The following is a 25,743-nucleotide window of genomic DNA, read 5'->3' as shown; positions in this document are numbered from 1 at the left end:
CCAAACTAAATAGACTCCTGAAAGATATATATTTATTTTAGTGGGCTTTTTTTCGCATGCTTGCAAGCGCGCCCTTTGTATACTTTTGTTGTTGAATTTGAAGGAGAGCCATAACTAACATCAACTCCTTCTTTGTTATAGTTTAGTCTAGGAGAAGTGCTTCATGTTGCCACTGGCTCCTCTTCTTGTCTAGTCAAGCCAGCTCTGAGGCAAAGGGTAGCTGGATAGGGTGTTTTTTTCGGGTTTTCGATAGTAACAGTTTTTGAGGAACTCAAACCACAGAATTCTGAAGGAAGCACGGTTGTTGACTCAGATATGACGGCACTTTGCGAGAGTGTTAATATCATAGGAGCAGAAGGGAGGGAGAATGAATTGAGACTGACAGCATAAACACTTAAAAGGTACTTTTGTCGTTCTGAGGAGACAGGTGAAACGCCAAATATCCACTAACTGCAGCTCTCCTAATGAATTGATTGCAAATTAAAATAGAACCATTTGTGGCTTCTGTTATGAAGGCCTGAGCTCATTTCATATGAAGCAGCAACCATAAAAAAAGATAGATGGATTGTAGCACAGTGACAGAGCATCTTCTTTGCATGCAGAAAGTCCCAGGTTCCTTCACCAGCGTCTCCAGGTAGGTCTGGGGAAGGGCTTCTGTCTGAAACCCAGGGAAGCTGCTGCCAATCATTGTACACGCTGAGCTTGATGCATCACTGGTGGTCTGACTTAAGTGTAAGGCAGCTTCCTGTGTTTCTCTGAGCATGTGCAGAGTGCCTTTCCTTCAAGACTAAGCAGCTTTAGCTCTGGAACTATTGGAATTGCCGCATAGGCCAAGCCAAATAATTTTAGAAGCAACCAACTTTCCCCCCCTGCTCACATTAACTCTGAAGTCAGTTCCAAAGAGTTGAAGGGAGCTTAACCCCCAGGCAACTGTGAATAGGACAACAGCCGGAGCATGTGAAATAACTAAGACAAAATACCAATACCAGGAGTCTTCCTTACGAAGGTTTCCATTTTTCTCTGCTCTCGTTTTTATCGCATAATCACATTTGCTTCCCTCATACAATCCCTTCCTTTTCTGACTTTGTAACCCTCATGCGTGCTTCATGGAAGTGATTAAAAACATGTTAGAGGCAAAACAGGAATTTAGACTAACATTTCCTGTTGGTACTGGGTTCTGCAATGCTTATTCAGAATTAAGGGCTTTCCTGCAAATTAGTATATAATGGGTTAAATGCATGTTTATGTTGGCATAAAGTCCTCTGGTTTCTTTTCTTTTTTATGCAAAGCAAGAGACACTATTCCCCCCAACCCCCAACCCCCAACTTTTAAAGAATCCTTAATAGATATTATAGCGGCGCCATTCACACTTCTGTATAGCAGTTGAAGCCTGTGTCAGCACTTCCATTATGAATCTTGTTTTTGAAGGATTTTATAACCCAGCCATAAAAATTTGCTCTGGGCTAAAAGCTGGTTATAGCTCAGGGAGCTGAACTTTTCTTTATTTTTTCCTTTTTACTTAAAAGAACCTCGGATCGTTCAAGTCACACCAACATATCATTTTAAGAAGCAATGTGAATAAAAATGCTATGTATATGGGCAACTTTTAAAGAGAGCATAGTTTTTTTCCTAGAAAACAAAATACTAATTAGTAATGCTATGTAACTCGCTAGCCCATCCTGCCAACACCGTTGCTCTAATAAATCCCTAAAACCTCATCAATCTACATTTAATTTTAGCAAAGTGAGCAGGACTATTAATATTCTGGTTGACCTGCTTGAACACTTCCGGTTGATTGTGGATGAAGGTCCTGACATAGCATTTAGTACCAAAACCTGGCTGTACAAGGTGGGTGGAGTTGATCTGACTCAGCTCTGCTCAGCTGGGTATTTGATGCAGGATCAGTCCAACCTGGAAGTTTGGGGCAGGAGTCACCATTACCCCTAGGAATCCTATCTCCTTTACCTTTTTGCTCCAGTGCAAGACTTGAGGAATTGTACCCAACATTGGACCAGAAAGACAGATGCTGCTTGCTGGTATACCACCCAACCTGCTGCCCACGGACATCCTTACACAAGGTGGCAGAGGCAGTCTCAGGCGTGATGTTGGAGGATCCCAGCACAATCATTCTGGGAGGCTTCAACATTCACGCCGAGGCTACCTTGACTGCACCAAGCTGGGACTTCACGAACACCATGGCATGACAGGGAGAGCCTTGCCCTGCTGCTTCATAGTAACCTCTAGACTGGACTATTGTAATGCACTCTGCATGGGGCTGCCCCTGAGGCTGTTCAGGAAGCTGCAGCCAGTGCAGAATGTGGCAGACATGTTTCTTTTAGGGTGACCTACTGCAAACACGGGTGGCGCTGTGGGTTAAACCACAGAGCCTAGGGCATGCTGATCAGAAGGTTGGCAGTTCGAATACCCGCGACGGGGTGAGCTCCCATTGCTCAGTCCCAGCTCCTGCCAACCTAGCAGTTTGAAAGCACGTCTGGCAGGAAGGTAAACGGTGTTTCCGTGCGCTGCTCTGGTTCTCCAGAAGTGGCTTAGTCATGCTGGCCACATGACCCGGAAGCTGTACGCCGGCTCCCTCGGCCAGTAAAGCGAGATGAGTGCCGCAACTCCAGAGTCGTCCACGACTGGACCTAATGGTCAGGGGTCCCTTTACCTTTACCTTTACTGTAAACATACATCACCAATCCGGAAATAACTACACTGGCTATCTGCTACTGAGCCTGGTTCAAGGTACTTGCACTGACTGACAAAGCCATATACAACTTGGGCCTGGATGCCTCAAGTAATGCCTTCTCTCATATAGATCTGCCCATTTGTTGAGATCTACCAGCAGAGTTGGTTTGGCTGTGGCATCTTTGGCAACGTGGCAGGCGGGAGCCTTCTCAGTGGCGCCATCCACTCTCTCTTTTTCATCCAGTCTCTTTTTCTCTGTGACATGGCAGCACCATGAGACAGCAGTCCAAGACCTGGTTATTCACCCAGGCTTTCCGTGGGATCTAATGCCAGCATTTGTGTTTTTTAAGTTGGCTAATTGTGATTTATCTTGCCTTTAAAAAAGAATAATTGCACTGTGAATTTTGAAACTGTTTTAGTTGTACAGTGGTGCCCCGCAAGACGAATGCCTCGCAAGACGAAAAACTCGCTAGACGAAAGAGTTTTCTGTTTTTTGAGTCGTTCCACAAGACGAATTTCCCTATGGGCTTGCTTCGCAAGACGAAACGTCTTGCGAGTTCTTGCGAGTTTGTTTCCTTTTTCTTAAAGCCGCTAAGCCGTTAATAGCCGCTAAGCCGCTAAGCCGTTAATAGCCGCTAAGCCGCTAATAGCCGCTAAGCCGCTAATAGCCGTGCTTCGCAAGACGAAAAAACTGCAAGACGAAGAGACTCGCGGAATGGATTAATTTCGTCTTGCGAGGCACCACTGTAGCCCACTTTCAAATTGCTGTTGGTTAGAACTCTTCTAAATTAATAAAGTCTCAACGAGTGTACAAAAAACTACACTCGGTTCTTTGAATCCAAGACAGTGCATCTTTACCCCTCTTTTTGTTTTATGTAATTATGTGTGTTAGATACATTTATAACACCTAGACTAACTACAATATGAGATTTTCAAATATCATGTAAGTTCTGGGTTGGCATAGTGCTATCTTGGGATTTTTTTTGGTTTTTTTAGGGCAATGTAATAAATGAGTCTTCTGGCTTTCTTTCTCATTTACTTTTTGCTACACTGTCTAAAACAATTATGTTTTTGTGTTTATGTATAGCAGATAGTTCCCTGTGGTTTCTGGCTACATATTGCATGCAGTCATTGCTCCAGTGAAATAAAAGGCTGTTTTGCCAAAGTCTTAAATAGGACCTGGATTTTAACCCGTCATATTTTATGCTTCTGTTACAGCCTCTGCACATATTTTAAAAATGGGTGAAGAATTGCAAATTTTCTTCTACCTCTCACCCCAGAGCTAGGCTAGGGCTGCAATCTTGTTCTCATATACTCAGGAGTAAGCACCATTAAACACAATAGAACTTCTTCTGAGTAAACATAAGAAGCCAAAATAACCACAAGATAACATCTACTGAAGGTAGGGATAGAGGAGGTATTTTATCCAGTCTGCATTTAAAACTGAATCTATCAAATTTGCACTTCCTGAAATAATATGCAAACTGAAACTTAGCCATCCTTCAAAATTCACACTTGTCTGAATTTTGTGATGCAGTTCTCCAACCAAGCATTGTTTGCATAAATGCATATATTAGGGAAAAGGGTGCATAAAAATGAAGATATTAGTGGAAGTAACATATAAAACCACACCATATCAGGGAAAGTTACTTTTGTACATTAGTCAAAATTATATATAAAAACGTACTTGTTAGGAGAAATTAACACAAAAATGCTGGTGAATTTTCATGAGGATTTCTTTTTTAAAAAGGACTGAATTTAAGTTTGGAAAAATGAGGAACAAAGAGAACCAGAACTGGCAGGTCATTCCATCCCTATCAGTAGGGTCCCCTGAATGAGCATCAGGAACCTATGTGGCTCTCCCTTCACTTCTGACCATTGGTCATACAACACAGTAGAAGGAGGAGAGAACCAAAATGGCTGTGATCTACTCTCTTGGTCCCTGTGTATTCACACTAAGCCATGGTTTGACATTGTGCAGGGATGGGGAAACTTTTTCAAGTGGGGGAACCTTTTTCAGCTTGAGGGCCACATTCTCTGTGAGTCCTATATGGTGGGTAGGGCCAAAAGCACAAAAACTGAGTGGAGCAATGGATGTATGAGCAATTCGCTTTGTATAGTAGGATATATTCCACACAGGCAAGCAAGAAGCTTGATCACAGTTCAGGGCCGTTGGGGAGGGCCTTCCAGGAGGGCCAGTCAAGGCCTATAGAGAGGTGATGTGGCCTAGGACGAGTCCTGAGGGCTGGACAGAGAGACCTTGAGGGCTACGTTTGGTCTCCAGGGCTGAGGTTCGCCATTCCTGACTTAAATTTGTCTACCACCCTTCATCCTCAGATCTCAGGGCGATTCACAACATAAAATTACAATATAAAAACCACAAAATACATAGTAAAAATAAGAGCAACAACAAACCAAAATGAAGTCTTAGGCAGTTTTTTTGTAAGATGAAGATGCCACCTCAGTTCTACAGAACCTTTGTCATCTAATAAAATCTCCTCTACTTCCTCTTACAAGCTGAAGACTGGAACTTTTCCACCATGCCTAGGAACAGCGTTTTATCCACCCTCACTTTCCATTTTAACATCCAATCTGAGTTCTGAGGAACGCAGAGAAATCTGAGGAAGATTTCTCAGTACTTTGTGATGTTTTAGTTGGCTCTAATAAAGCCATTTAAACCTATTACCCTACTGTTAACTTTTGCACACACCCCTCCCCTCCCATGGACCAGTATGGTTACCTGCTATTTTCTTGTGTGCTTAAATTGAAAGGTCTTTTAACACTGCCAGAAAATTGGGCCTAGAAGGCTCCCAGTGGGAATAAGGTTCCATCATTACGGGGTTTCCCCAAGAACTCCACTCTCTACCTTTTCGGAATAGATGCATCTCATAGAAAACGATAATCTGGGTAAATCTTGGAAAGTGCTGCCTTCTTGTTGTATGCTGCTTTTCATTTCATTTTATTGGCTTGTAAACTTCTTCTACACAGAAGGCATTTTATTTTATTGCAGCAGAGGGAAACATAAGGGACCAGAAAACAGCCCATCATGTTCAATCATCTCAGGAAGTGGTGAGCATAAGAGAAGAAAGTTGTGTGCTCTCGTGAAGTAGGCATGGATCTTTTCCTCTCCAATGACATCTGCTAGAAATAGCATCCCCAGATAGGGATCTTTCCAGCTCCACTTGGAGAGGCCAAGGACTGAACCTGCAACCTTCTGCATGAAAAGCACTTGCTCTACCACTGAGCTACATTCCCGCATGTGTTTTTGGCCCTTAAGATCCTGGCCTAAGGGCCCCTCCAGATGCCCTTTTGGTTGAGCGTTCATGATGATTTGAGCTCATGGTGTTACTGGAGATGCTACACGCAATCAAGTTTTCAATACCATTTGTACTTGCAGAGGTTTTGGAGCAATCACACTGCTTCATTTGCAATGGGTTCGTGCCCTGTAGTTTCCTGCTTAAATTCTGTAGCTTTCCAAACCACAAATGTTCTGCACTTTTTGTTGCACTATAGCACAAGTATGTCTGTCCCCCCCCCCCAGAAGGCAATAATACAATTAACAATGGGAAAGCGTCACAGAACAACTGATAAAGCAGAATGATGTGTGGATGATCCAGTATAAAGCCACCACTAAAGCGCTATTATCGTGGCAGTGACTTGCTACAGAAAGAGTACACATGCAAAAAACCAAATGAACCCTACTCTAGAAGGGTCCTATGTCTTCATGTTAAGAAACCTAAATACAGTGAAGTAAAGCATGCCTTTTAATAGGCTGAGAACGTTTTTTAAAAGCTTTGGTTGAAACTGGTCTCTGTGTTAAAAGAGCACTTCTTTGTGAAATGCCGTTTAATGCTTTTCCAAGTTCAGTTTTGCAACATACATCCGTCAAAAACGTTTCCTGAAATCTGAACGTGGGGTTTATTTTATTTTGGGTCCTAAGTATTTTCTTTTCCGGAATAATAAATATGCACGATATAGGCTACCTTCTGTATAGAGGCTGCATTCTAAGATTACGCAGCTGCCCATTTAGAGAGGATTCAGAAGCGATTCTTTAGAAGGAAGCAAACCGCTCGGCCCTACCAACGTTGCTATGGCTTTCATAGGAATATTTCCTTTCTTTCCTGAAGACTTTGTTTAATTCAGTTGGAGATGTTTAAATCCTTGTGGGCTTAACGCTGCCAATATGCTTTTGTAAGCTCCTCCCAGGGAACTGACAGAGGAAGAAAAGCAGCAGATTCTCCACTCAGAAGAGTTCCTTATATTTTTTGACCGGACGATACGTGTGATTGAGAGAGCGCTAGCTGAAGATTCTGACATTTTCTTTGACTATGGTGGCAGAGATGTGGAAGAGAAAGATGGGTCAGTCTTTATTTTATTATTTTCAACATGATAAAAAGCGAACAAACAAATAGATACTATTTGTGTTAGAGTGGGAGGGAAGAGCCTTTTTCAGTCCTAGGCACACACATTCCCTCATGGGCAGCCTTCCTGGGGGGGAACGATACGCTAGTAGTGGGTGTGGCCAATGTCAAAAGTATGCTATTGTCCTGCCATGCAAAAGCCAGAGGTTCCTTCACATGGACATCCACATCTTTCCATCCATCTAGGCAGGCAAGAGGCATTCTCATAATTCAAGAATAGGCAAAAGCAGTCAGGGAGGGTTCAGAGTAGGGCCTTTGAAGGGCATGGCCTGGGGTGAGTCTTGAAGGTCAGATGGAGAGCCATCAAGGGCTGAATTCGGACTCCAGGCCTGACATTGCCCATTTCCGTGGCAGAGTGTCAAACTCTGGTAATTTATACATTTTAAAGACCGATAATTAGATTAAGTGGTGAAATGCATTCTTCTTTATCGAACCCTTGTTTTTATTATCCATGTATTTATGACATTTCTATAAACCACCTTTCTGCCACGGCACCCAAGATGTTTTATGGTTGAAAATGTTGTGGCGGTGCAGTATTGTATGCACAACAGATAGCTGCTATAGTGTGTGAGAGCAATATGATTCATCTGTTCACCCTTAAGGTTCCTCTTCCAGGGATAGTTGGCTTAATGTGAAGCTCCTAGTTACAGACCAAATAATCAATCCTTTAAGGTGGGCTTGGCTTCACATTGGAGGTGGTTTCTACAGCCCTGGGTTTAGCTCCAAAATATGCAGTGGAATACCAACATTGAGGGTCTCCAAAGGGGCAGCGGGAAATATTTTTACTGCCCTCTGCTACCTGCTGGAGGTCACCCCTGACTCTTTAGTATGTTTTGAAGCTTCATTCATGAAGCCTACAGTATGGAATGTCTTGTTAGGTTGACTCTTACTCACAATTAAAGTCATGTGCAACAAACTAAAAAAAAAAAGACAACTATGCAGGTGCTTTGAAGTGTCCAGTGTCGCTTCAGGCCTTCTGCCCCATGGGTCAATTGTATGCCTTGAATAATGTATGTGGATTTGCACTGGGGACAACATGAGGTATTGGTCAGGTGCAGCATTGACACAGTAGGCATACACTGACACAGGGATGGATTTACTATGTTAAAGAGGAAATATTTTTTGCCGCTCCATTTTTCTACTTCAGACAAAATAGTTTTCAGGGTGGGGTGCAGAGAAGACACACTAACTAGCTAAGGAAACATAGTAGGGGAAATAAATGATTGGAAATCATTTAAAACAATTGGCATTGTGCAAAGCGAGACCTGGGCAAAGTGTCCTGTGGTGGGTCCCTTCTTATGTTTGATCCACCATTTTAATTTCCCACAATGCCCTGGAGGACCTGACATTATGAGTTTTCCAGGGCATTGTGGAAAATCAAAATGGAGGCCTGCAGAACCAGCTGCCAAGTGTTGAGAGCCCAGGGAAAGAGTCAGCTGTGGTGGGCACAAACTGGGTGACTGGAGCCTCTGCCTTAGCATGCCAGCTGCTGACGCCAAGGCTGGAATTGTAAACCAACCACAAGTTTAAGTGTAACTCTTTTTCAAACCCATACAGAGATGTCCAAGCTGGAGCTAACCTTTCCTTTAACCGTCAGTTCTACGATGAGCACTGGTCTAAGCACCGGGTTGTCACTTGTATGGATTGGTCCCTTCAGGTAAGATTTATGTTTACAAAAGCACACCAACTTTGGGTACATATAATTTGGCAGAGTCTGAAAACGAAACAAAACAGGGCTACTAGTTCCAAGCTCTTAGACTTGTTTCTTGAACCACTTTCCCCAGTACCACAAATGCTGCATGGCAAGCTGCTGTCTGAGGGAGATTTGTGACATGCCATAATATTCAATGGCCCAAGATTGGCGGCAAAATAAAACATGTCACTGCACTTGCCACAAGCCAAAGTCGCTCTGCAATTTGTATATATACCATGTGACTTTGATAAAGGAACCATGCCTCAGTGGTAGAATACATCCCCTGCATGTTCCAGATTCAACTCCTGGTATTATATCTCCATTTTTAAAAGACTAATAAACTGGGTAGTATGCTATGTGAAAGACCTCTGCTAGGGAGCTGCCATCAGTCGAAGGCTTCATCTGCTCTATACAATTAAAGCAGTTCAAACAGTCATGGCTTCTCCCAAAGAATCCTGTGCTTTGTTAAGGGTGCTGAGCATCGCTAGGAGATCCTTGTTCCCTGCGTGAGCTGCAGTTGTCAGAATGATCAATTGTTAAATCACTCTGGGAACTGTAGCACTGTGAAGGGAATACGGGTCTCCTAACAACTCTCTCAGCATCCTTAAGAAGCTACACTTCCCAGGATTCTTTGGGGGAAGCCATGACTGTGTGAATTGATATTCAAGCACATGCCAGGGAAATAAGGCTTGTGGAATCACAGTGAATTAAGGTGCTCTGTCACCCTAGTTCAACAAATCCACTTTTAAAAGGAAATGGACTTTCTCTAGTTTGAAAAGTCATGGGGGAATGCATTGAAAAGTGTGGGATGAACAAATGAGTAACGGGAAGGTATATAAACAGCCCACAATCAAACCAGGGTGAATGCAGGATAAATATTCATTGTCATATAACCTCCCTGCAAAGAAATTGGAACAAATGCTTAATAGAGACCAGATATAATCTAACCTCCATGTAAGCTTTGTGCAAGCATATCAGGATGAATGCTCAATAAATACGTTGTCTGAACCTCAAACTTGTAGCTTGCTTGAGGAAGATAATGCAGACCTTGGAGTAATATGCTTATGAGATATGACCACAGCTACATTTAAAGGGAATTTTTTTAGCATCTATGCGTCTTAATCGAATCCATTTTGCAACAGGTATGCGTTGGCACGTGGGTGGTCAGTAAGCATATGTGGATTTGTTCAGAACTGGGAAACCAGCCTGAGGAAATACTTATCTTAGGCTGTTCAAGGAGCTGGAAATTACATGGAATTCTTATCTGATAGGTTTTTAACAAGCAGCATTTACTGTATTCCCGGGACAGCGAGATAAAGTCAACTGGAAGGCAACTGCCAAAAAATGTAATTGTTCATGCCCCCAGGCGCACAAGCATGTTTCTGTCTCCTGTTGCTTTGTTCTGGGGTGGCCCCAGCTCACCTTCTCTCCTCCGAAGCTTTATTCCTCTTGGATGTACACCTTAACTGCTCTCAGTGTCACTGTGCATTACGTCAAAGGGAGCGCTTTGACCTCTGACCTCTGGAGTGCAAAAGACAGCTAAGTAGGACAGAGGCATCAGAGCACACTGTGATAACATTACACTGTACAGTGCACAGTTTATCAAAGGCATGCTGGAATTCACACAAATCAAGCCGAATGGAATTCTGCCAGAAAGGGATGTGCGTGTGTGTGTGTGTGTGTGTGCGTGTGTGTGTGTGTGTGTGTGTGTGTGTGTGAGAGAGAGAGAGAGAGAGAGAGACAGACAGACAGACAGACAGACAGACAGAGCATCACCATGATGGCGATGAACGGTGGATAGTATTATGCTCCTACTGTAATTTTTGGAAAGTTGTAAAATTTAATTTTGCCTTAGGTTATCTCCTCACTTTCCATTTGGACACCGCTTAAGATAGCACGACCAAATTTTGTGTGATGGTTCATGAAACCAAGAGCAGGTTTATGTTAATATTTGGATAAAATTGGGTGCCATTTTGAAACAAGATGGTGGACTGAACCTTTCAAAACTGCCCATTTCAGTCACAGATTTAAAAACCACACTTTTTACTTTAAAGAATTCCCAAGCAACCCTGGGCTGCTAGCATCAGATCAATTGCCCTCAATATTGCATCGCTGCATTGTTACTGCCTGCAACCAGGTTAGCCCTTTGAAGCCCACCTACATAGGAGAGGGCCCATCACATAACATTTTGCCAAAGGCCCCCTTATCTTTGGAGCCAGTCTGGCTTGTTTACATGGAGAAAATATAGGTACTGACCTTGTTGAAGGATGTCGTGCAACCCTATCTGTATGCTACAATAGTTCCTGCTCAAGTGTTATTTAATGCTTGAGTGATAAGCACAAATTAATCAACTAAAGCTTTTCCTGTCATGAAGGCTAGCTTTATGTTTGTTGTGCAGCTGTCAAAGGCAGAAGAGCTCTGCCATAAAAAAGTTGGCAATCCTGATATGAAATGAAAGGCATAGTTTAGGCATTACAATTCCATTAGCTTCTGTTAACATTAAAAACAGATGTCCAATACTGCTGAAATGCGAGGAGCAAACTTTTTTTAAAAAAACCACACACACAAAACCACCTAGCCTTTATCCTGGCCTGCTGTCTGCAACCCACCTCCACCCCACGTAAGTCCCCCTGCCAGGTAGTCTCCCCATGGGAGTCAAGATGCGCCTTTGAAGAGACATGTAGAAACAGTCATTTCAATTATTAGTTAGTATTTTTATGTTTATTTTATCAATCGTTTTATGCTGTCTTTATAACTGATACTTTATATGAGTTGGTGATAGATAAATGTTTTTATAAGTCAATAAAGATGGATGAATGGCGTTCTCCCCCACAATCCTGCTTATGGAGTCCTACCTTTTATGTGCCTCCAGTGGCTTTTAAATGGTACTATATCTTCAGCTACCTGTTTTTTTTAAAAAAATCATCCATTGTTTTTATTATGGTTTTTAAACTTGCGCTTGTATTGTTTTATTTCCCAGTGTATATCTGATGTTTCTGCTGCTGTTCATCTTATGATTTCAGTATATTTTTGCCCATGCTTTTTATTGTAAGCCATCTTGTTGTTGTTGTTGTTGTTGTTGTTGTTGTTGTTGTTGTTGTTGTGTGTGTGTGTGTGTCTGAAAAGGCGAGTTTCAAACATTTTAAATAAATAAAAAATTATAAAACACATTTATTTTATACTCTTATCTTGAGAGTGGAATTACTTCTCTCTCTCTCTCTCTGTCACACACACACACACACACACACACACACACACACACACACTTATCTAAGCATAAGCCCCCTTGAGTACAGTGGCTGTTACTCCTAGGTAAGCCTCAAAGGATCAAAATAGACTCTAGGGTCTGTAGAAAATGCAACCTGAAAAAAAGAGACATTGCACATACTTTTGTAAACCAAGAAATCTTTATTTATTTATTTGTTTTAAAAAATAAATTCCAGAGCAGTGTACAACAATGCAGATAATAAATTAAAACTTAGTATAATACAATATCTTGTAAGATAGACCAATATTAGTTATCATGATATCACAAATGAGAGAAGATTGTGGGTTTTTCCTGCAGTGGGTTTTTTTCAGCTGCATTTCCCCTGAAGATAAAATGCTCTAAATGCATTTCAGAAATACTAAACACTCTCTCTCTCTCTCTCTCTCTCTCTCTCTCTCTCTCTCTCTCTCTCTCTTACTCATTTTGAGTGACCCACTGGCATTTGTTGTCCTCTTGCTAGCTTCTATTTTGTTTCGAACTCCTCCATTTTTTCTCAGCAGCTAAAACTTTGTTCCCCCTTGCATGCTGAAATTCAATAGCATATTCTTTATCTGCACAGTACCCGGAGCTTATGGTTGCTTCCTACAACAACAACGAAGATGCTCCTCATGAACCTGATGGCGTGGCCTTGGTCTGGAACATGAAATTTAAGAAAACAACCCCCGAGTATGTTTTTCATTGTCAGGTAAGATAATAAAGATAATCTCAAAGACTAACAAATTTATTATGGCATAAGTCAACCTTTGCCGACCTGGTGCACTCCAGATGTTTTGGACTGCAACTTCCATTAGCCCCTTAGTGGTCTGCAACCCATTAGTGGTGGTAGAACATCTGCTTTGCATGCAGACAGTCCCAGCTTCAATCTCCAACATCTTCAGGTATGGTTAAGAATGCCCCATGCCTAGACCTCTAGAGTGTCACTGCCAGTCAATGTAGACAACATTTACCATATTTTTCACTCCATAGGGCGCACCAGACTATAGGGTGCACCTAGTTTTTAGGGGGGGGGAATAAAGAAAAAAGCCCAAGCTTCCCCCCGACCCCAGGTCCGGGAGCGGCAGCAAGGTTGCGCGCAGCCTTGCCACCGCTCCTGGAGCTTGCGGGGCTGGGGGCACGCTCCGAAGGCTTGCGGATAGCTGCCTGAAGCCCGGGGAGCGCAGTGGGAGTTGGCGCTGCGCTCCCCGGGCTTTGGGCTTCAGGCTGCTATCCGCAAGCCTTCGGAGCACGGGGGGAACTCCTGCTGCACTCCGAAGGCTTGCGGATAGCTGCCTGAAGCCTGGAGAACGAGAGGGTTCGGTGCACACCGATCCCTCTCACTCTCCAGGCTTCAGCAAAAGCAACGTGAAGCCTCCAGAGCGCTCTCCCTCTGCGCTTCGGAGGCTTCCCATTGCTATCGCTGAAGCCAAGGAGCCTGCATTCGCTCCATAGGATGCACACACATTTCCCCTTCATTTTTGGAGGGGAAAAAGTGCGTCCTATAGAGCGAAAAATACGGTAACTCAATGGACTGATAGTCTGAGTATACAGCAACTTCCTATGTTTGGAGGAAGGGTCCATAGCTCTGTGGCAGAGCAGAATCCTTGCATCTCCAGGTAGATGGACAAATGTTCTGACTCATCATAAGATGGCTTCCTGTGTTCTCAGCAAGTGTGAGAGGGCATCAGGTTGGAGGAGGCTGACATAAGCTTTCATGGATTAGCATCCACTTCATCAGATGCATGAAGTTTTATCTTGAGTTAATAATGTTAATTATGTCATGATCACTGCCTGTACTTTTCTGCATTTCATTTCCCTCCGACCTCTGTGTTTGCAGTTCCCAGCCATGTGTATATCTCTGTGTGATATACTCATGGCCCCGGAGTAAAGACGGTCAACGTTGAGGTCAGAAGGAAATGGAAATGCAGAAAAAATACAGACAGTGATAACTGCTTTATCATCAGTCGTTGCTCGCAAAAGAGTGTTGGTGGATAACACAGGTTTTGCTGCAACAGACTTAACACAGCTACCCTTCTGGAAAAAGGTAAAGCGGTTTGTTTTGTACTGTGCTGAAGACTCCTGTGTGACTCAACTGCCCACCATTCGGAAGAGGTTCAGGTTAAAAATATAGCCTTTTGGAAAGAGCACAAGGAAGCACGCTAATGTTTTTAGAATGCATGCAATCTTTTAAAACAACAACATAGCGCAGTTGGAGACTGTGTGTCATTTTCTGTCTATTTTAAACAATCCTCAAGAGAGTTCGTTTATAAAAACCTCACACTTATGAAGTAAGTGTGGTGTACCACTTCCTCCTCCAGCTGGCAACATGTGCTTTCCCACCCACGTAAATTTCCTTCTGCCCTCTATATTCCAGAGCAGCCGGCGCTCCATTTTAACTTCGTTTGCAGTGATATTGCAGCCGTTCACCGGCACAGAGAGCGCTTGTGGATAGCAGCTTTGCCGACAGCATGGTAGAAACGAGGTCAAGGTGACAATTCCCACCGATTCCTGCTTGATTAGCGGTTGCAGTGCAGATGTCACATCACTGTCACTCAGTACTTTGTCATGAACAGCTGAGGCAGGAAATCAAGAGGCGTGTCTCCAACATGAAGGGTGTGTCTCCATGGGTCATTTCCCACACGCCCCTGAGGACAGGTAGCCCAATCTGAAACCAGGTGGATCCCTCTTTGGGGCTCGCCTTCCAGATTCTGTAATAACCAGTTGAGTGCTTAATAGGATGGGGAACCTATGTTCTTCTAGACAAAAGGAAGCACTTCTTGGTTAAACTATAGAATTCATTCCCACAAGAAGCAGTGGTGGCTACCAACTGGGATGGCTTGGGAGGAAGATTAGACATATCCAAGGGGGATAAGACTATCAATGGCTACCACCTTGATGGCTTTGTTCTACATCTACTGGGGCTTCTGTTATGCAAGCATATATCCTTGTGCTAACAGAATGAGAGGACTGGACCATTCAGTGTTTATACGCCACCCGAGGCAGCTCACACAAACAATTAAAAACATAAAATACAACTGAAACAATGCTATTACAATTGCAAAACTAAAAGAAGGTCCCAGGTTTGATCCCCAGCATCTCCAGGTAGATTTGAGAGATATCCTGCCTGAAACCCTGGAGAACCACTGTTGGTCAGTGTAGACCATACAGAGCTGGATGCGCCAATGCTCTGACCCTGTATAAGGCAGCTTCCTATTTTCTTAGATATACGGCAGCCTAAAAACAGTATATAGTATAGGCTAGCACAAGTCAGATACTAAAAAGCAAAAACCAGCAACAGTTTTACCAGTTAAAATACCCGATGGGTATTGAAACAATAAGGTTTTCAAGGCTCGTTTAAAAGTTGAGAAGGATGTGAGAAGGAGTTCCACAAATATGGGGCCACTGCTGAAAAGGCTATATTTCTCTAGCGCCTACTACTCTGATAGCTTTGGTAGTACAATAGCTTTGTAAACAAGCATTTTGGCTTCCCTTCGAATGTCCTGGTCCTCAAACACTCTGCACTTCAATCAGGAGAAAGTTGCACTTGCCGAGCTCAGGCGATGCTGGATTTCGGCATCAGTGTCGTCCCTTGTGGAAAGATAACTGTCCGTGTAGGAGAAGTGATTGACACTTTCCAATGTTACACCGTTGAGTTAGATTTGTGGTGCTGCAGAGGGGTTGTTTTATGCTTGTTGGTGCAGTGCTTTGGTTTTTTGGATGTTGGATATTGAGCGATAGGCCAAGCTTTTTGTAAGCTTCTGTGAAGATATTTAGGATGGTTTGGAGGTCATCCTCTGAGTGTGCACACACTACGTTGTCATCAACATACTCTATGATGGAAATTATGGTAACCTTACTCTTTGCTTTCAGCCTACTCAGAAGAGCTTTCCATCTGTTTGATATATGATTTCTACTCCGGTGGGGTAGTTTCCCTTTGACAAAGTGTAGGATCATGGCAATGAAAATAATATCTGAAATAGTATCTGAAGAAGTGTGCATGCACACGAAAGCTCATACCAAGAACTAACTTAGTTGGTCTTTAAGGTGCTACTGGAAGGAATTTTTTTATTTTTTTATTTTGACTATGGCAGACCAACACGGCTACCTATCTACTACTGGAACCATGGAAGGCACCACATTGAGCCGTATGAAATGGAAGTCCATCAACCTCACCAAGAGGTATCTGAAGAAGTGTGCATGCACACGAAAGCTCATACCAAGAACTAACTTAGTTGGTCTTTAAGGTGCTACTGGAAGGAATTTTTTTATTTTTTTATTTTGACTATGGCAGACCAACACGGCTACCTATCTACTAATGAAAATAATAATTAGAGTTGGGGCGATAACACAACCCTGTTTTAACAGGCTGGTCGCACTGTGAATGGTTCACTTTGAGAGCCATTGTTATCTACTGTATGCTTGTGAAACATGGACCACTTATAAACACCATCTCCAACTCCTTTAAAGATTCCATCAACGGTGTCTCCGAAAAATTTTATACATCACTTGGGAAGATAGGCGAACCAATGCCAGTGTACTGGAAGAAGCAAAGATCACCAGTATCAAAGCAATTATTCTTCAACATCAACTTCATTGGACTGGTCATGTTGTGCGGATGCCTGATTATCATCTTCCAAAGCAACTACTCTATTCCAAACTTCAAAATGGGAAGCCTAATGCAACAAAAGAGGTTTAAAGACTCTCTCAAGGAAATCCAAAAAAATGTAGTATAAACACTACAATTGGAGAACAGCCTTTACCAAAGGTGTCATGGACTTTGAAGACGCTCGAACTCAGGACAAAAGGGAGAAACATTCTAAGAGGAAGGTACATTGTCATGGGCTTTGAAGACACTCGAACTCAGGACGCAAGGGAGAAACGTGCTAAGAGGAAGGCACGCTTGGCAAATCCACATCGTGATCAATTCCTGCCCAGAAACCAATGTCCCCACTGTGGAAGGACGTGTGGGTCCACAATTAGCCTCCACAGTCACTTACGGACTCATTGTTAAAACCGTGTTTATGGAAGACAATCTTACTCAGCTATGAGTGATTGCCAAAGAAGAAGAAAGAAGAAGACATTTGGCAAACCTTCATCGTGATCAACTCCTGCCCGGAAGCCAATATCCCCACTGTGGAAGGATGTGTGGATCCAGAATTGGCCTCCACAGTCACTTACGGACTCACTGTTAAGACTGTGTTCATGGAAGACAATCTTACTCGGTTACAAGTGATCGCCAAAGAAGAAGACTACTCTGACACATCTGAGAAGAAAGGCCTTTGATGCCAACTTTAAGCCTTGGGCAGATTTATATGTGTGTGGCTAGTCTTTCAGATTTTGACTCAATAAGCTCCTGAGTGAAGAAGTCAGTATCAAGATCAGCTCTTGAAGAGGAGAGGAATTCTTTCCAAAAGAAATTGGGCACCAATAAAACTTGGCACTTTTTGAGAAAAAACAGTTGTTGTCTCTTGTTCTTGCCATCCTTCAAATAACCTCTAATGCCAAACTATTTGGGGCTTTCAAGGTCAATACCAACATGTCTATTTAAAATCAAAGTTTTGTTTAATCTAGTTAAGCGTGCTGAGGCTAAAAATAAGGAAGGATTCAGTGAATGGGGAATCATGTGAGGACTTTCACATCTGCCATGAGAGTCAGCATTTTTGTTATGTTTCTGATCGAGATCCACTAAAATTACATCCAGTTTGAAACCACAAACAACCTGAATCTGGATTTAAGAATGTGCTAAAGGCGTACGACTGCAGGAAATGCCATGACACTATTTCTTTAAAAAACCCCACAGATATTTTAAGTGCTCTTCCCCAGTGCATTGTTAGCGTTGCTAGCTGGAACCATGCTTGAGCTACCGTACTTATGGGGTAGAGTGTGGGGAGAATAGCGGAGCAGAATAGGGGCCAGATAGAATTTCTTTTTCCTGACTGGTTAGTCATAGCTCATGTGATCAAAAGAAGTCACCCTTGGCTGGAGAGCTTACTCTTGGCCTTCTAAATAAAAGCTGACTTACCTCAGAGTCTGGAAGGCAAGTAGGCCACGCTCAAGATTATAATGATGTCATTCTTTGATTACTTAGTGGAAACCAACTATGTTATTATTTAGTCTCATTCCGTATATAATATATATTAAAATCTGCAAAGGAAATGTTCTCTAACCAGTACCCCAGACTTCCAGTGTTCACAGTTTTATTTATCAACGGTTTCCAGTTTTCAAAAACAATAGCCATTGGTGGGGTCTAGATAAATGCATTTCATCGAGCTTGAAGAAACACAAACAAAAGCATGGTTTTAATTGCTTCTTTCCAAGAATTGAAAATGCACTGTAGTCCTGGACAAGTTTACTCAGAAGTAAACCACACTGAGGCATTTGGGCTTATTCCCAGATAAGGATGGATGAACCTGTCAATTTCATTTTCTCTCATTTTCCCAAGCTTCAGTTTGACACATTTCTGAATCTCTCTCTCTGTGTGTGTAGATACCTCACAAGAAATCACCAGCATTTTAGTGGGCATTTCTCTTAATTTACAAATTTATATGCAGGTTTGCCTAATATATCCAATTTTCCAGTGAGGCTGATAGTGAGTTGTAGTTCGACAACATCTGGAATGAGGTTGGGGAAGGCTGATTTAGGGTGTTAAAGGTCAAAGGCAGCACTTCGAACTGAGCCTTGGAACTATGTGGTAACTACTGCAGAACTTTAAAGACCAGCAGTCCTCATCTCTATCATGTGGCTCAGTTAAAAAGCATGGCTGCGGCATTCTGGACCAGTTACCTCTTGTTTCCAGATCTATGCTGCAAAACTGACTGGGGCCATTTCCAGGCTGTCACTGTTTTGGGGGTATGGTTCAGTCATAAACTGGCAAATTTAGGTTGCACAATCAAATTGGATTTGGCATTCTTTGGCATCAAACCCACTTCAAAACAACAACAACACAAAAAACCACCCAGAAAATGTTTGTGATATGAATGAATGCTTGGTAAACAGTGACACCGTACAATCTCCATACAAATTATGTGCAAAGAATAAATCAGATTGAATGCTTAATCAACCCGTCACCTGAAAGAGCCCTGGTTCCCACATTCTTATGTAACAGCTTCCATGGGTCATCCTTTGTGGAAGAAAAAAATGTTACATCAGGACCAAACCAGGATCTTTGATTGCTGTCATGAGGACAGCCACAATTGGCTAGACTACAGTGACAGGTGGAAAGTCTTGCTTTTGGGCAAGGACGAGACTAGATGGGACCCAGCTCTATGAATCTGTGAAATGCAGAAGTGGCCGTGGGCAGCCTGGAACTGCAGACTGACAGCCATGCTTGGTAGATGGCTCCTACATGGCAGTGTGATGTTGGGTTCTGCAGACGTTCCTCTTTTCTTTCTAAAGCATCGCCATCCAGTCATACTCACCATGGTAGGCTCCATGTCATTGCTAACCTGTCAATTTCTGTGTGGGATATGGCCTTAGGTTTTCTATTTTAATTTCAATAAAAGCTGCCCAGGCTTGGAAAATACTGTGGCTTGCTTCTAGAAATCAGCCCCTTAACCACACTATAGAATGTTTCTCTCCCCTATGCCTCCTACCCCCAAGTTTTCTGTAGTGGCTTCCATACGCTGTCATTAAATTATGGATCTGACCACCCTTTGTTGCTTATTCTGGTGTGGTCTTTCCCTTTTCAACTGGGTGGATGGAATCAGAAATGCCTATCTTAGAATTAAACACACTGAAGTTAACTGAAAATCTGTATTTAGTGGCCAATGTTGGCTGGAGTTGCTTTCCTCCCCTGATTTTCATTTCTCCTTTGCTGTTTTCTTTTCCTAAGTAAAGATATGTTGATATATACAGTGCTCCAGTGGCCTGTTTTCTGAGGCTGCCAGAATTCCAGATTCTTGAGAGCACGTCTGACGCATCACTACGATGGCAATATGGGCAATATTGTGTTTTTACCAAAAAGTCTCTCTGTGTGTGCAGCAGCCACTGATTCTCCCAGACCTTTATTTTAGATGTCCTCTTTTCATTCTTTTCCAATCCAACTTCCTTAATACTCGCCTCCTTCTTCTTTGCCCATCCATCTACCAATGCTTAGTATAAATATCTGCTCATATAGCTGGAATCGATTCTCTGAAGTTCACATGCCAAGGCCTTCAAAGTAATGCAGGAATGTCTCCTATGTGCTAAAAGGTCATACTGATGCTCATCAACTGGATAAGGATCCTAGGACCATACCCTAGTAATGAAGGACAATGTTGAGTCATACAGCTTTCCCTTTCGTTTCACTGACAGTGATGGAACTTGTAATTACGTGGCAAACATTCTGTGTCCTTTATATGAACAATGGACACTAACTCTCCCACCTCCTCCTCCTTAATTTCAAGTGCATAATTCATTATATCATTGTATTCTATTGCTGTTATTTGAAAAAGGGATAGTGAACAGTCTTGGGAGGGATGCAAGGCACATCATCACTCCCCCCCCCGGTTTTTCCGTTCTTTCAAATTTACTTGAGTACCAGGTGGCATCCTTGCATCCCTTTACTTTTTCTGAGCCTGTTTTTCCATTCCATCAAACTTTAGCAAGCAGGCAGCCTTCTATTTCTGTTTTCTAATAAAGCATTGCATAAGTCTTAAGCTGTATCTTCACCTCCACCCAGCCCATAAATGGTGACTAATAGCAAAAACAAAACAAAAAATGGCTGCAGTTGAAATACTGGGAATGGACACACAGAGTTGTGTGAAGGCTGTAGTGGACAATCCTTAAGCCACACACAAAGCTTTTGTCCAGCAGCAATCGGATGTTCATACAACACCCCCCCCCTTGCATTTTAGCTGTTTATCATATGCGTCTCTTAATTCCTCTGAGAATGAAACTTCATATTCACTTATTAGCTGAAGCATTAAGAAAATGCTTTCCTTGGCTGGAAAAGTTTAGGCACTTGCTGGTTTAAACTGTGGGGGCAGGGAAGTGGAAATTCAGCTATGTTGTTTTATGAGTTATAAAACCATGACTTGTAATGCAAATTTTCTTATAGCATGTTGAAGGGTGTTAAAAAAAAAGTATTCCATCTGACTTGGCTCAAATAATTATTTCACCTTCCAGACTAAGCATGAAGTAAAGGTAAAGGTACCCCTGCCCGAACGGGCCAGTCTTGACAGACTCTGGCGTTTGTGCGCCCATCTCACTCTATAGGCCGGGGGCCAGCGCTGTCCGGAGACACTTCCGGGTCACGTGGCCAGCGTGACAAAGCTGCATCTGGCGAGCCAGCGCAGCACACGGAACGCCGTTTACCTTCCCGCTGGTAAGCGGTCCCTATTTATCTACTTGCACCCGGGGGTGCTTTCGAACTGCTAGGTTGGCAGGCGCTGGGACCGAGCAGCGGGAGCGCACCCCGCCGCGGGGATTCGAACCGCCGACCTTTCGATCGGCAAGCCCTAGGTGCTGAGGCTTTTACCCACAGCGCCACCCGCGTCCCTTTAAGCATGAAGTATCTTCTATTAACTCTCTCTCTCTCTCTCTCTCTCTCTCTCTCTCTCTCTCGTATGTGTGTTCTTAATCCTTGTTTTCATGGTAACTGGGGGAAAGAATTAGACTTAGAGGTATCACTTGCATCCATCCTCTTCATATGTCATGCAGATGTAAAATGTGTGTGTGTGTGTGTGTGTGTGTGTGTGTGTGTGTGACACAATAAAATCAGAATATAAAACCACAAAGTACCGTATTTTTTGCACCATAACACTCACTTTTTTCCTCCTAGAAAGTAAGGGGAAATGTCTGTGCGTGTTATGGAGGGAATGCCTACGGGTGGCATGCCTACGGATTTCCCTCCTCTAAAAACTATGTGCGTGTTATGGTCGGGTGCGTGTTATAGAGCGAAAAATACGGTACATTATCAAAATGAAAACAAGAACAACCCAATAACACCCCCCAGCACATTTTTAAAGGGCATAGGTTCAGTCTCCAGTTATAAAGATTGTATAGCAGGTGATGTGAAAGGGACCTTTGCCTGAGACCACTGGGAGCAACTGCCAGACAGAGTTGACAGTACTAGGTTACATGGACCAATAGGTGTGATTTGGCATCAGGAGCTTCCTGATTTGTTATGGTAGCCTCTTGAGTGGCTTACACTGCAGTTTTGCGGGGCAGGGGAGGTGTGGGATCGTGTGGGTCCACTGTGGCATCCCAAGCCTTGCTGTTCCACACCCACCAGGACAGAAAATGGATATGTGTGTGAGAGAGTTTTATATTTTGCTAAACCAGCTCCAAAAATCCAAGGATTGGGCCCCTTTTGGAAAGCACAGGCCTTTGGACCTAGTTTAACCAAAGCCACTGGCCTCCCATGCTGAAACAACTCGTTTCAGTCCTTTGTGCTAGCTTCCACTGGCGAAGTAGCTTCAGATCAGCAGGGAGAAGCTTCCCCTAACCAGTGGTGGTGCTCTCCACTCACAGAAGTGACTATGTGCCATTCTACCATCACCTCCATCCATCAACACTGAAGGAAGGCTCTATATCTCTTTTCAGTTCCAGTCCCAAGACTGCCAGGTTCTTTTGGTTGTCCCCCCCCCCTTTCACACACCTTGATGATGTTACCTCCAGCCAAGGTAGAGAGTGGGAAAAGACTTGCCCCCTTCCATAAGGATATCCAGCCATTAGCGCCTATGGCAACAAATCACCTATACTTGATCAGCTTTTTAGTGAGAGGGCGGTCTCCCGGTTTAAATCTACTGTGGACACGCCCCCCCAGTGCTGATTGGTCAGTGGGGCCTGCCCTCCTGGGCGGGACCCTGCCCTGCACCATTGGCATGGCCAGAAGGGTCCCACCTCAGGCCCCAGGCTGGATCCCCACGGACCCCGAGGCCTGGCCGCAATGCCACCCACCCAATAAGTTAAGCGGACTTGTCTTTCAAAATTGGTCAGACTACCTAGCCTGTCCATGTATTTCATTTATTTACTCAGATAGATTTATATACTGCTTAATCAAAAACTGCCTTTCAGTAGTTTACATAATAGTATAAAATAGTCATTAAAATGAAATAATGATAAAAACAGACCTTGAAAACAGCAGACAATAAAATGGTCAAAATACAGATAAAATCAACAATTTTAAAAGCAACAAAAGCAAATATACATAAATAAAATTACATTTCTAAGTAGTCTTGCCTAAACAATAAAGTTTTTAGCAGGCATTGAAAACAGTGTTTTTGGATACCATTTTTCAGTAGGGGCAACCAGCACAGTAAAACACACTTTGATTAAAGGCAAAACTTTGCATTTGTGAAAGCAGGCATGGCGTACTTTCAAATCTTTCCCCTGTTCCTTCAGAAGATCCTGCTCACAAGCTATATTTCATGAAGGGGAATTAGAGGGATGTTGATGACCTGCCAAAACCCCAAGCAGTGACAAAATCATCCGAGCGTCCTGGAAAGGATGCCTTTGCAAAAAAACACACACCAGGGTTTCACAGATGGCTTATATTATGGATACCCAAAAGCACATGACAGCATTTGTTTGGTTTAAGAAGCTGGAACAGGCTTCATTGATAGAAAGCATAAATATGTCCTCTTGTTTTATATTATTATTTATATAGTACGGTCCTGTCAAACCAGGTGAGATCTGTATTCTATGAATTGTTGATTCAGACACATTTTAGCATGACCCCTTATTAAATCGCTCTCTGTTTGTAAAGCTGTTTAACAGCAAAAGAAATGTTTAGCATTTTAAAGTCCTGTCGATTTCAATGGAAGAGTTGTGGCTATAATTAAGGCTTGCGAGGCTATTGTATACACCCTTACCTAGGAATGAACCCCGTTGAATTCAACAAGCCTTACTTCCGAGTGGACATGTATAGGATTGCTGTGTAATTTTTTACAATGAAGACTAAAGTGCTAAACTTTGGCTAGAAAATATTTTGTGTTTGTGCATAAATCTCTTGTATACAGGTGACAACCATTTTCCACTTGGACCTGGAAGAGAGTAGAACAGGGCGGGCTTAAGCATGCTCTGCCAACACATGCGGGGACCAGGAACTGAACGCCCTGCACAGAATGGTCACCGCCTATATTGTATTGTCTCCAGAATTCAAATCTTCCTCTTTCCAGATGTGTGCTGAGTTTATAGTTAAAACATGAACCTTTCCAGTCTAGCCTAGCTGAACACGAACCCTTTCTTGATTATTGTATTTCTAGAGCAGCCCCATGTTCCCAGTGTGGCTCCGAGATGAGACTGTGCGTACCTGTGCTCTCTGGTTGTGAATTTCTTCCACCCCGCAAAATGCCCTGAGTGGTATGTCTGGATACTTGGCCTTGTTCAGATGTTCTCCATGTGTTTCTAAATTGTGACGAATAAATGTCACAATGTTTTTCAAGCATTCAGATCTCCAATGCAAGCTAACGTTTTGAATCTCAACACATACTCTTACTATAGGCAGGGTTTAGCTTTTGGTTCCCAGGTGTGGGTTTGGGTGCGCGTGCGCCCAGGTATTGTGGTTAGAGTGTTGAATTCCAGGTTCAAATCCCCACTCACCATTGGCACTCATTGACCCTGGGCAGTCAGTCTCTTGGCTTAACCTACCTTGCAGGGTTGTGGTTAGTATATGATGGGTAGAGAACAGTGTATGCTTCATTGATCATCTTGGAGTAAAGTTGGGACACCTATGCAATAAAAGTGGAGTACAGTGGTACCTTGGTCCTCAAACAATTTGGAACCCAAACACCGCAAACCTGGAAGTAAGTGTTCCGGTTTGCCAACTGTTTTCAGAAGCCGAACGTGCTCTGTTTTAAGTGTTACGCTTCCAGTTGGAGTGTTACACTGAGGTCTCTTGGTTTTTGCTATTTATTTTGCGTTTTTGTTTTTGCAGCTCTTTTTGTTTTGTTTTTGTGACTGTGTGGGAACCAGTTCAGCTACTGATTGATTGATTGTGTGATTGCAGTACATTGTTTATTGCTTTCATTTATGGATCAATGGTCTCGTTAGATAGTAAAATTCCTGTTAAATTGCTGTTTTAGGGGTTGTTTTTAAAAGTCTGGAATAGATTAATCCATTTTGCATTACTTTCTATGGGAAAGCGTGCCTTGGTTTTGGAATGCTTTGGTTTTGGAATTGACTTCCAGAACGGATTAAGTTTGAGAACCAAGGTATCATTGTAATAAAAAATAACCCAGAATGCCACTGAGAATATGAAGGGTCTCTCTCCCATACAGTCTAGGCCACTTCTGATGTTAGCATTGCACATAGAATTGCAATAGTACATCCTTCCTGCATCACTCTGTTAGCATCAAAAAGTATTGGTTTTGTGAGACAAATGTACACCAAGGCTACTTTCCATATCAACATTGCCCCAGCTCCAAGTGCGGAGGGCAGCAGCATGGGCTCCTTTGCTAACATGAAACATCCAAAAGGAATGAAACACACTCCATTGGCTTAGGGTAATGTCCAAGAGGCAGGCTGAGTCATTATTAATCCCCAAACAGCTGGAATGCAGGGGTGTGGCAAGGAGGTATGGAGATTCCAAAGCAGTTTAAGCACTCCTAAAATATCTTATTAGAAATTGAGCACAGGGCAGTGTTCTTCATTGGGACTACTTCCTCCCCAGGGATTTGGTGGGGGAGGGGGATTTGATCCTGTTTCCATTTGTATAAGAAACTATCAGATTTGCACTTCTTGAGAACACAGTCCTTCTATGAAATGGACACTTT

The 25,743-nt window shown here is 42.9% G+C and overlaps 1 protein-coding gene across 6 annotated transcripts in view; it reads left to right on the top strand.

The window, feature by feature from the left end:
- The window catches only part of DYNC1I1 (dynein cytoplasmic 1 intermediate chain 1), a 234,983-nt gene that overhangs the window by 131,654 nt on the left and 77,586 nt on the right, over window positions 1–25,743 (top strand). For all 6 annotated transcript variants that reach the window (XM_081164604.1, XM_081164609.1, XM_081164605.1 and 3 more), the window contains 3 exons: window positions 6,885–7,047; window positions 8,667–8,766; window positions 12,630–12,755. In XM_081164604.1, coding sequence (XP_081020730.1) covers window positions 6,885–7,047; window positions 8,667–8,766; window positions 12,630–12,755 — 389 coding nt within the window. The remainder of the gene's footprint in view (window positions 1–6,884; window positions 7,048–8,666; window positions 8,767–12,629; window positions 12,756–25,743) is intronic.

Source organism: Podarcis bocagei, assembly GCF_964188305.1.
Source record: "Podarcis bocagei genome assembly, chromosome: 12".
NCBI lineage: Eukaryota > Metazoa > Chordata > Lepidosauria > Squamata > Lacertidae > Podarcis > Podarcis bocagei.
The sequence above is the reverse complement of the archived record's forward strand: the minus strand, read 5'-3'. Positions and strand labels throughout refer to the sequence as shown.